This window comes from Mesoplodon mirus (genome assembly GCF_964341445.2).
Source record: "Mesoplodon mirus genome assembly, chromosome: 8".
Classification (NCBI taxonomy): Eukaryota; Metazoa; Chordata; class Mammalia; order Artiodactyla; family Ziphiidae; genus Mesoplodon; species Mesoplodon mirus.
Genome location: NC_138984.1, coordinates 31,433,114 through 31,446,093, shown reverse-complemented (window position 1 = coordinate 31,446,093; position 12,980 = coordinate 31,433,114). Strand labels below are relative to the sequence as shown.

General features: G+C 39.6%; 1 protein-coding gene across 2 annotated transcripts in view; it reads left to right on the top strand.

Moving 5' to 3' along the window:
• Positions 1–12,980, top strand: part of PARD3B (par-3 family cell polarity regulator beta) — a 1,069,130-nt gene that overhangs the window by 615,234 nt on the left and 440,916 nt on the right. For both annotated transcript variants that reach the window (XM_082629936.1, XM_082629937.1), the window contains exons 12-13: positions 899–1,069; positions 5,986–6,118. In XM_082629936.1, the coding sequence (XP_082486062.1) occupies positions 899–1,069; positions 5,986–6,118 (304 nt within the window). The remainder of the gene's footprint in view (positions 1–898; positions 1,070–5,985; positions 6,119–12,980) is intronic.

The window sequence follows — 12,980 nt, the reverse complement described above, 5'->3', positions numbered from 1 at the left end:
CTTTTCTCCTAGGCTGCCTGATGGGGACATGTACTCTGATCCCCACCAGTTCTTTTGTAGGCACAGCTGGCATCCCGGTTTGTTTAGCTACTGCTATAGACTCCAGCTTGTGGGAGGCTCCAGGCTGAAGATGACTAGTGCCTAGAGGTGCTTTAGACTAGAATCTGGGCTGCCTATCCACCTGCCGCGGTTCCGAGTGCTCTGTGGCATGCGGTGTTCCTTCCTGAAGGCTCTGGGTGAAAGTGCTTGTCAGTCAGGGCCTCATCACAAAAGGCTTGACAGTCCCCTTTGTCAAGCGTTTCTGCCGGAAGACATCATAGCAAATTGTTCCTGTGTTACACACCTCTGCGTTCTTTTGCAGAACAGCAACTTTTTAGTTGTGTTAGAGAAAATTACAGGAGAATTTTTTTTTTTCTCAGCACTATCCAATAGAGCTAGCAATGATATCTAGGAGACGCATTACTGCACTCAAGCTCGCAACGTTTAAGCATGATGTCTCTCTGTGCCTGAAAATGCAAGCGATATGACCACTTTCTTTTGCTTCCAAACCCCCTTTCCTTAAGTCAGCAATATGGTCCCTGCCACAGTGAATGTCAGAATCAGGCTAGGCTAGCATACTTGCCAAAGATTTAGGTAAGAGACATTATACAAATGTCTAAATTATTGCAGTTTGGAACTCTGAGATTTCTAAAAATCACTTTCACACAATTCATTATTGTTCGTATTTGTGACTATTTGATAAACTCCAGAATCTTTTTCTGCCAGGAAAATAAATTATTTCTAATGACTATTTTTTTTTTTCATTTTTCATTTTGAACTTGAACTTCTCCCTGAAACAGTCACATGTCATCACCATGCTTTTCTCTATTTAACACTGTTTTTCTTACCTCCACCCTAGGATGGTCGTCTGCAGGTGAATGACCAGCTGATTGCAGTTAATGGGGAATCTCTTCTGGGAAAGTCCAACCACGAAGCTATGGAAACACTTAGGCGATCAATGTCCATGGAAGGAAACATACGAGGGATGATCCAGTTGGTGATTCTGAGGAGGCCAGGGAGACCACTGGAGGTGATGCAAATTTTTATTTCCCTCTACAAATTGCCCAAATGGCCACCAGAATATTCACACTTCCACCACTAGTATGGTAGCTAGGCTCATACTGATTCTGAAATTGGAAAAATATGCCCTAGAAGTGCTCTGATGGGTTTATGTGGCAAATTGGTGGTTGTATATTTTAGGTATAACTAGAAAGTGTAAAAATTTGCATATAAATTAAGTAATTTATCTAGGGTAACAAATCCATAATTTCCAGTTTTCCCCCCAGAAACTCCTAGAGCTCTGGACTTTACGAATAACACTTTATTCATATTATAAACATTAAAGCATAAAACATGCTTATATACTTTTTGGATGACATGCTAGCAGTGTCCATACCTTAGAAAGTTCTTAATCAGATGTATATAATGCTTACTGTGAAGATCATTATAATGCAATCAGCTCTCTACATTCTTCCCTGTAATGTGTGCCTGGGACTTAACTAATTTAAAATGTGATCTATTAAACAAGCTTCTTGCTTCATGCTCTTAAATAAATGTTTTTAATTAAAGAAGTATTTTTAAAATCTTTCATCATGATTTCTTTATGGATTTTTTAATGTAAGCAATATTTTTACATACACATGAAGTGTGAACATAAACTATTCTTGAATGCTGATATCCCTAAACATTTCAGTTACATACAATTATATTATTTATATAATTATTATATTATACAATTATATATTATAGTGTACAGCTATCATATTCATCATAAGGTATTCCTAAAACATTATTTTCACTTATATAGAGAGAATAATTATTAAATGCTCCTAAAAATTATTTTAAGAACAGATAAGAAAAAAGTCAATAATAGTTAAGAGTTGAGAAAAACATCAGCAAATCACACATATATTCTCTCAGGACAAATAATGTTTTTGTGATACAGTAATACACAAAGTTAAAATAGAATCCTATTAAAATACACTAATATAAAATATTAGTTTTAATAATAAGTTTAACTTAAACATTTTAAAATGAAAATATTTTGAAATTAAGACTGGAATGTGGGCTTCCCTGGTGGCACAGTGGTTGAGAGTCCGCCTGCCGATGCAGGGGACACGGGTTTGTGCCCCGGCCCAGGAAGATCCCACATGCTGCGGAGCGGCTAGGCCCGTGAGCCATGGCCGCTGAGCCTGTGCGTCCGGAGCTTGTGCTCCACAATGGGAGAGGCCACAATAGTGAGAGGCCCGCGTACCGCAAAAAAAAAAAAAAAAAAAAGACTGGAAGGTAGTTGGGGATGATAGTTGTTAAAAGGTTGGGCTCTGGAGTTTTGGATTACTTGAGTTAAAATCCCATGTGCATCATTTCCTGGCTGTGCAAAGACATACGTAGTTGAATGATCTGTACTTATAGATAGCAATACTATTGTCTGCCTTATCCCTTCATAGATCCTCATTTCCCAGCACCTAGTAGTAGACAGTTGTTATATATTGTTGAATGAATGGATAAAAGTTGCATCTGAGACCTACTTCATCTGAGAGGATAAGCTGAAGTAGTGAACTTATCAACTGTATCTTACTTTGCCATTTTATCAGCTGTTGGAAAGGAGTAACTGTACCTTTTAACTTTTCTGTACATAACCTTGTAAATGTTAAATAAATGTAAATTTCCCAATTACTGGAGACTACATATAATGAGCCAGCTCATTTCCAACATTTGTGTCTGCTTAAGTGACAGAGAGGTTTCCATGAATATTTAAGGGATTTTACTTATGTACATAGTCATGAAACCCTTATCGCTTACTTCCTACCATGAGAGAATCGGCTGCTTTCTGGTTGAATTTGGTTCTTATTTGAGAGCCCTAGACCTCCACAGAACCCACTTGTTGGATGTGGGTGTGAAGTATGACCTGTAGACCCCTGAATCACCTCTTCCATGCATCTGTGTTTTAGATCTCCCTTAAGATGTCTTGGGACAAAGATACCTCAACTAATAGAAAAGTCTGGAATACACTGCTCAAGAATTCCATATCTGTGTAGATAGGAAAAGTAAAAGAAAAAAAAAAAGAAGTGAGCATGATTGCTAAAAGAGTTCCCTCCCCACCTCTCCACCTCTCATCTTCCCTAGTTTCATGTCTTTCTCTAAAATATGTGAATGCCTAGAGGATAAGTACTCTCTGTTTTGACTCATCAAGTTGAGACACTTTCTTATTTGCGTTCTCCTTTACCGCACGTATTTTCATATTAATTCTCACACTCTGGGCTGGGTTGACAATTATTTCATCAGAAGAAAGTACTAAGCCTTCAGTTCGTTGCCCATCCTCAGGAGCGTCTTTGTTGTTGTCGCTGTTGCTGTAGTTTTTTTTTTTTTTTAATAGATCTTTACTGGAGTATAATTGCTTCACAGTGCTGTGTTAGTTTCTGCTGTACAACAAAGTGAGTCAGTCATATGCATACATCCCCATATCCCCTCCCTCTTGCGTCTCCCTCCCACCCTCCCTATCCCACCCCTCTAGGTGGTCACAAAGGACCGAGCTGATCTCCCAGTGCTGTGCAGCTGCTTCCCACTAGCTATCTAGTTTACATTTGGTAGTGTATATATGTCCATGCCACTCTCATTTCGCCCTAGCTTCCCCCTCCCACCCTGTGTCCTCAAATCCATTCTCTATGTCTCCAACTTTATTCCTGCCCTGCAACTGGGTTCATCAGTACCTTTTTTTTTTTTTTTTTTAGATTCCATATATATGCGTTAGCATACGGTATTTGTTTTTCTCTTGTTAATACTGTTCACTGGGGTCTCAATTGGGAATAAGAAATGGGACAAAAAGCAGTTTTTATGAGGACATTTAAACAAGATCCACTTTTATTTTCCCTAATATTTACATGCTTTCCATGGGGGATGAGCAGGCACTTGGCTCTCTCAACTAGTGAGAATCTCTGTGGTACCTATGAAGATTAAAGAGTGTTTTTTTCATATAAAGACAGCAGCCTAACATACAGATAATCTTTATTAAATTGAAAAAAAAGTCTGTAGTTATTTGATATCCCAAATCTGTTGTGCTGTGTCAAATCATATATGTTGTGTGCTCGTGTTTTTGGAGGATTCTTCAGTGGAACAGCAATCGCCCTCAGATACAATAAGAAAGGATCTGTAACCTAGAAAAGGCCTCAGTTCTGCTCATATATTCAGGGAAATCAATTAGTTAGTTTTGGGGAGAATACCAAAATGGTTACTTGAACATTATATTGATATTAAAAAAAATACTGAAGACGCTACTTAAGAAAAGTCAAAATATATTGTCGTTGGGTATTTTCCCACATTACCCAGATGTACAAGATATGTAAACAGTTTTGATGAGGACCTCGTGAAGAATACATAATGAGCCCTTGATTGAATCAAAATCATTTTAAACAGAAACATGTTTTTCAAAGGATGAGCTTGAGGTTCAATTGTAATTCTATTTGAGCCTAGAGACTTGGTATTAAAAAATGGGTTATGACCTGTTTTTTTTTTTTTCCTTCCCCAAAACATTTCCCTCCCCTGAGCTGTAAGCTCAGCTTGGTGGAAGCAGAATATGTTTAAAAATCCATTGTATTTTTTATTGGCTGGGACACTAATGGAAGGCTCCACGACAGCTCTATTTTACAGGCTGAATATTTTAATTAGGCTGGTTACTGATCAGTTGTTGGGATATTGATTGTGTCATTTATCAAAGAGCTGGGAAAGCAGAAACAAATTTTTTGTTGTTGCTGTTAAAGCACTTGACTGTGCAAGGTAGGTCGTACCTCTCCTACCTTCCAGGGCTCCAGCTTTAATTTAGGAGTAGTTCACCCCAGGCTTGGGTTGACTAATGAACCAGGGGCAAAAGGTAACACTGGGTGTGGAAAAAGTGTTATAAGCCTTGACAAAAAGCTAAAGGACCTTCAGCCGCTGAAAACATTTTAATTATGAAGAATGCATGCATGGAATGTTTTGAAAATTTTGTTTAACTAGCAGGACACCGAGTTTCTGTAACTAAAGAGGAAAGTAGAAATCAAATGCATTGTTTGGGCCAAATGCTCTTTCTCAGAAGGAAAGTGCTTTGGGGATCAGATCTATGTTTGTGTTCGTGGACTGTTCCTCTCACAAATGGTCAAGGGAACAGCCCTGAGATGGCTTTCAAATTACTTCTTTGAAATCTGTTAGAAGACACACAATATGAACCGGAGCAAAACCCAGTTCTCTGTGCCTCCTTCCTCTAGAACAATCACTAGAGCTCCCTGCGGACGGCCCATTCCTAGTACCTCGGCAGCACCTGTGGAACACGGTTTATTCTGGAGCTAGCAGTTTTAAGGAAACTGAATTTGTTTACAGACAATCAAAATCAAAACAGAAGGGGAAATATGGAAGAAGAGAAAAAAATCTCAGGAGAACCACTGTCTGGCATTGTCCCAGCAGTTTGTTTTAGCTTCTGGCCAAAAGGCCTAGTGTCTGCAGTGGAACACACTCATGACATTTCAGTGACAAACCTGCCTGGGTTCTGACTTGTCCTAGAGCATATACACTTAGTCACCAAGGGAGAGGGAGACAGGAACCAGCTGGTTGGCAGAGAAACACCCTTGGCATGAACTGTATTCTTGTGTTGACTCTGCCACAAGCTGTACTCCCAGATGGAAGAAAATTTGAAAGAAGCTAGTTGTAAATGGTGGGAAAGAATAATAAAGTTAATCTGCTTTTGTGCTTGCTATCAGCACTCCTAAGCCTTAACACCACATTGTCAGTATTTTTTATTGCCTATTCAGAAATGTTTTAGCTGATAGGGCCATTTTGATTTTCCACAGTCGAGGACTTACGTGCAATAGACTCTTGAAAGATTATTCATAAATTGATCGTTCTTTCACTTTGCTTCCATTGACCAAGTTGGAACATACTAAAAAAGCGAACATAATTTTTATTTTCATCCCCTAGGAGCCTGCAGAGTGTGGGGCATTTTCTAAGCCATGCTTTGAGAACTGTCAAAATGATGTAACCACCTCCAGGAGAAATGATAATAGTACATTGCATCCATTTGGCACTTACAGTCCACAGAACAAACAGAAAGGTAAGATTCTATCCACTCTCATCTGCAAGTGGTATGAGAAAACAGGAGAGTGTTTATTTAAAAAAAAAAAAAAGAGGAACAAAGGGGAATTAATTAGACTAAGTGCAGACTTTGTTACTCTGAGTCATGAAAATGAGAGATGGGTGGGAGATCTGACTCGCAGGTTGTGAAGCAGATTCCTGGCATTGCCTAAAGTTTAAGTGACAGTTTCTATGCTTGCTGCCCCAAACATGGAGGGTTACGTATAAAACAAAACCATGCCTGGAGAAACAAAATGACAAACCGTTATATTTTTTTTAACAGTCTTTTAATATTGGAAGTTACCAAGTGTAAATAACAACTAAACTTACAAAATATTGATATATGCAATAGTATTAAGTCATAAAGTGGTCATAACACAGTTCGCAGATTTATGCTTGTTTCTGAGCAGTAAATACTGTGAACCGAGACCATGATATGATGGTGGAATGTTTTTGTTATTGCCTCACTACTACTATCTTGTATGGATCACATTTCTAGTAGAGCTCTACATGTAAAAAAATTGTATTTTCTTCTTTGTTTTTCAAAAATTATACTTAAGGCCACCAAGAAAATTCTTTTATTTCTCTGCATCTCCTTTCTTTAGTAACTTTACGTTTTTGTATCACAAAAGCAATAGATATTCATGACAGAAAATTAAGAGAAAAGCAATAAAGGGAAAATTTAATGGCACTCATACTTCTGTCAGAGATACTGATCAGTAACATTATGTATATATTGAAAGTGTTTCCTTCATGTAAATATGTGTATATAAAATAAAATGAAATATATATAAAATGTTTAGGAAATTGCTTTTTTAATTAATAGCACATTATGAACATCTTACTATGTCACTGAATATTCTATAACATCACATTCGGTAGTTGCATAGTAGTCTAGTGAACGGAGGTGCTGTTTATATAATCAATCCCTTATTTACACTTAAGATGTTACCCAAATTTAATGATGGGGGAACAGTTTCTAGACTCTGAGATTACTCCATCAGAACAGACTTGTAAATCTGAGGTTCCTCTAGAATTAAATTCTTTCATCTGAATGGGATGTTTTTTCCTCTGAATTCCTCTGTTTCAGTGAGAGTAGCAGCAACAGCTGTGATCATTTATTGTTTACTGTCTGTTACATACTGTGGTGAGCAATTTACATGCACACTCAAAGTGGGTGATATTATTATCCTCATTTTACAGATGAAGAAATAGAGAGGAGAGTAAATGACTAACCCAACACCATATATATATATATATAGATAATCCCTGCAGAACCTGAATACATCTCCTGTCTCTCTGACTCAAGTTCATTCCCTAAACCACAGCATGGGCCCTGTCTTACATTGGTCTCTTAAAACTGTTCTTTCACCTCATCCCAAGAGTGTCCATTAGAAGCTGACTTGACTTGGTGTCAGATAAAGAAACGCCCAGTATGTCTTTCCTCATCTTAATAAAATTAAAAGTTTTCTTGACAAAGCAGCATCTCCTTCTGAGTCCTTCAGTTGCAATAGCAGGAGAATCTGGGGAAGGAACAGCAAGTTTACCTCATACCAGAAGAGCCTTCTCTCTACCATGTCCACTAATGATCAAGAACATTCCAGCCTTTATATAACTTGATTGGCACTTAATTCTCAAGCAACATGTGGTCCAGTGACAATCCAAGTTCCGGGATTTATTCCTAATTACACCAGTGTTGCCCAAAGGAACATTAGACACATTACCTCCCATCCTGTGTCTTTTTCAATACTTATAAAATATCGATGCTGAAGTGATAATTAAGCAGTATATTTTTGGAGGACATTGAGATACTCAAGGAAATGGGATAATAGCTCTAGGAAGGCTAGCAAAGGCTAAAATAATGAAACTATAGAACTAGTTATAGTGTAAGGATCCACCCAGAAAAAAAATTTTAAATAATAAAGTCCACCCAAAACACACGTTAAAAATGAAATGCAGTAATACTTTGGAACTTCAGTAGAGTGTTCAGAGTTTGTATGTCACTGAACAATTAGAGTCCTTTAGGCACAGAACCACTGGGAGGTTCTGTCTCTTCCCTCCCTCCTGAGACACAGATCCGTGGTCCATAAGGTTCCCGCTACACCTCCTCCTCCCACCTCAATTTTCCAAGGTAACATCAAAAATCCAGTTCTTTTACGAAGTGACTCCATTAAACATTATTTTTTAAAAAGCACAGAAAATCTATTGTCATTATATCCTTGGGGATCTGTGATACAATACTTGGTTATAAGAATTAGGCTTATCAAAGCACAGATTTGTTATATTTTAATTATAAGAGGCCAGTAGATGGAATGCTCTTTCTTTTTATATAAGCCTATTGACTGAGAGACCAAAAAATATATATAACAGAATTTATAGACATGATGTTGTAGAAGAATATCATGCTTATCACGTCTTTGTGTAGGTTTCCGACGCACACGAGGTGGCCATAGGCCACAGAGACTCATGAAACTTGAGTGAGTGTTAACTCGCCACCACCAAGCCTTTTTAAGGAGCTCCTTTAGAAAAACAAGATTGACTTGACAAAATGTAATGTCTAGTGAGGAGAGGAACTGTTACAGCCAAAACATTAACTTTTTTTTCTTCCTTTCCTCCTTTCCTTTGTATATTTAAAAGTCCAATCTTGATATGCTGTGTTCCATCTATTTTTATAATAATAGTACTACCACCCATCGTTCCACTGTTATTTTTTTATATATACATATTCCTGTCAAGCTGTTCCAGAGAAAAGGCATTTTTAGAACTAACGTTTGTAGAAATTGTAACACCAGAAAATTCACATTTGCGTTGGAGAATTGCTCACAATGCCCGCAGTGGAATGAGTATAGGGCTCCAAGATGGTAATAGGATGGAGGTTGTGTCCCAGGGGTTTACTATAAAATCCTATTAAGCATTCGAATGGTAATGAAGTGCGCAAACACTGCATTTTCTGAAGATTCTTGCTGGCAGATCTCACCCTGGGCCAAGTTACAGCCTAAGCACAGTTTGCCTCTGGTTTGTTCTTCCCTCTCCTTTAATAGTCCTCATCTTCCCTTTGTGCACTACTCCTGCTTCCTCCCTACTTTCAGTTCGTGAACTCCAGCCCCTGCCCCAGTAGCCCGTTGCCTCAAGTCTGCCCAGGATCACCCACTGAGGTCTTCTCAGGACTTTCATCCATACCCCAAATCAAATGTTTCGGTTCTATGTCCTGTCCCACTGGATCCATGTGCCCTGAGGTCCTTTGAAGAGACACATAATAGTGTGATTATTTATAATATCTTCCCTCCTGGGAACCTGCATGTATCCACCCCCTACAGCACGTAAGGCACTGCCACTGCAGTGATGATCAGAAATTGAATTATACTTTTCAATTTGACTGATGTTTCTGGGATACCTCCGTTGTGCAGAATGCGCTAGGCTGCAACGATGAATACAATGCTGTTATTATTCTCAAAAACAGTCTAAAGTAGGGGTCAGCACACTTTGTCTGTAAACGGCCACGTAGTCAATATTTCAGGCTTTGTGAGCCATAGGATCTCTTTCGCAACTCGTCACCTCTGCCATTGTAGTACGCAAGCAGCCATGGACAGTACGTGCATGAATGTGTTCAGTGAAACTTTATGTGCAAAACCAGTTGGCGGGCCAGTTTGGGGCCAGGGCCATAGCTTGCTGAGTTCTAGTCTAAAGGCACAAACTCTTTTGCCCTTCTTTTCTGATCTGGCCCTGGCAGGATGGATCCTGTAAAACAAGTCACAACAATAAAAGATGGTGATTAAAATAAGGGTCATTTGGTCATGGATGAAGTAGTGACTAGAGGTGCGACATTCACAGGTGATATATAAAGTGACCTTGTACACTCAGTGAGATCCAGAAATACTATTTTTAAGGGATAAGAATTCCAGACTTTCACGATGATAAAGGGCTTAACAGACGTGTTTGGGCCAAGAGGGGAAAAAAAATATTCTTTACAACAACTAGATTTGTTGTTTAAAAAGTACCAAGGACCGGGCTTCCCTGGTGGCGCAGTGGTTGGGAGTCTGCCTGCCGATGCAGAGGACACGGGTTCGTGCCCCGGTCCGGGAAGATCCCACGTGCCATGGAGCGGCTGGGCCTGTGAGCCATGGCCGCTGAGCCTGTGCATCCGGAGCCTGTGGTCCGCAATGGGAGAGGCCACAACAGTGAGAGGCCCACGTACCGCAAAAAAAAAAAAGGACCAAGGATAAAGAGTCATCAGAGAAGATACTAACCTCTGCATCTATCATTACTTTAAAAACACATAGATTATTCATGTGAATGAAATAAAAATGAAAGTTAATGATCGTAATAAAACCAGAGGAGATGCTGAAGAAGAGGAAGGAGAGGAGGAAGAGACGGACAAGGAGGAAGTTACCTGTGGTCCAGTAAGAGAAATAAATGTAGATAAATAGATGATAGATCGATAGATAGCTCATTGCAAAAGCAGCATGTGGTAAATGTTACACACGAATTATTTTCTGTAATATTAACAGATAGAGCCAAAATGTCAGTGGATAAAGATATTGAAGGTGTATTTCTTGCTCAAATCACAGCCCAATGAGAACTGAGGGACTTGGGCTCCTTCCATTGGTAGCTGGGCCATCTTCTGGTGCCTCATCCACTCATGGTTGCAGCTGGTAGATGGGATTGGGGGGGAAGGTGGGGAAGTTGCGTGTACCCTTCTTTAAACCCTGAGACCGGGCACAACATTGACCACAGTAACTCACATTCTATTGGCAAGAACCAGTCTAGATACAAAGAGGGCTGGAAAATGGGGTCTGGGGTCTAGCTGTGTGCCCAGGAAGAAAGGAAGAACACAGACACTGGGAGCACTAATATTTTCCATCACTGTTGTAAAAGTACCAACAGATCCCAGAGCAACAGTGAAGGTTTCATAGAGAAGGTGATATTTGAGGTGGACCTTGGGAGAAGGGTGGGACTTTAATGGATGAAGTCGGTTTTGCAATTATATGAGCAAAGACACTGGGGTAGGAAAACCTGGCCTTGTGGTCTGGGAGCAATAAATAGTCTTGAGTGGCTAATGTGTAATAGGAGATAAAGTTGGCTGCCGGGGACACAGACCTTTATTCTGTAGGCAGTTGTGTGCGACTGCAGTGTTTTTGAGCAGGCAGTTACATGGTCACAGCTGTTTACCACCAGTGAAAGATGGACTGAGAAGTTGAGGATGAGTGATTAGAACCAGTGGAAAAGATGTTGTCCCAATATGTCCCTTGCTCCAATTTACCTTGTAGACCCTCTGCTCTTTTTCTCTCAGCAAATCTTTGGCTGCCTAACTGCTGCCATATTACCAGATCACTGGAGTGGGGGACAGTGCAGGAGGACAGTGCTGGCTGCCTTTGCTCATCATGCTTCTGTACCCTGATCATCTTACTTACCAGAGTCCTGCTTTGAATCTCATTCCCTGGGACATGTCAGCACTGCTAGAACTGCCTCCATTTTATACTGGTCCCTGGGGCAGAGCTTGGAGCAAGTCCTTCCCTGGTGTATTCATCAGGCTTCTCCAGAGAAACAGAACCAGTGGGGTGTGTGTGTGTGTGTGTGTGTGTGTGTGTAGATTACATACACAGATTTACTGTAAGAGATTGGGTCACGTGATTATGGAGGCAGGCACGTCCCAAGGTCTGCAAGGTGAGCGGGCAAGCTGAGACCCAGAAGAGCCAATGCTGTAGTCCTGGTCTGAAGGCCAGCAGGCTCAAGACCTAGGAAGAGCCAGTGGTTCAGTTTGAATCCAAGAGCAGGAAAAAGGCAATGTCTCAGTTTGAAGGCAGTCAAGCCGGAAGAATTCTCTCCTACTTGGAGGAGGGTCAACCTTTTTGTTCTATTCAGACCATCAACTGATTGGATAAGGCCCACCCACATAAGGGGGGTACAATCTACTTTACCCTGTCTACTGATTTCAATGTTAATATCACCCGAAAACAACCTCACAGAATACCAAGTGTCTGGGCACCCTGAGCCCAGTCAAGTTGATACATGAAATTAACCATCAGACCTGGTATGTGGGCAAGTCAAAGCAGTTGTTACCAGGAGCATTTCTGAAGGACAAAGAGATGATTTTCTTGTTCTAGCAATAGAGTCTACTTTTTACAAATATCTCACTGTAACAGATCCACAGCAGAGTTTATGGTGTACAGAATAATAATCCTTTATTTACTCATTGGCACTCATTGCACTTATAAATCACTGCTTGAATACACACTATCTTATATAATCCTTGTATTCCTCCAATGACGGTATTCTTATCCCTACTTTGTAGATATAAAAACCAAGGTTTATAGAAGTTGAGTAGTTTGCCTAAGTTCATACAGCATTACAAGATTGGAAACATGCAGTCTTGCTTCACAAACTATACTCTTAATCATGATGCTCTATAATTTTTTCATACATTTAATATTTTCATTAGTAATGGGGATTAAACGATACGTAAGGCTTAGCTCAGTGTGTGGTACACGATAAGATCTCAACAAACCTTACTTGTTATTAGTTGTTGTAATATTCAGTATACATGTCTATGTTTTTCTGTATAAAATAGACTGAAAAAGTAAACATTTTTAGCAGGTAGGAAAACTAGAATTCAGACCCCAGTCTTTTGCTTCCGAGGCCCCAAACTCAGGGTTTTCCACTACAACACAGATGCAAGAAGAATATATATATATATTTACCTCTATGGTGTCTAAATGATGAGTAGATATACTGTATCTCATGGTTTTTTTTAAGTACTTTTTGTCACTGAGGCAAATGCTTAAATCACCGTTTAATCCAGAGCATGCATTATAGAGTCTTGTTTACAAAAACGTTGTCATAAA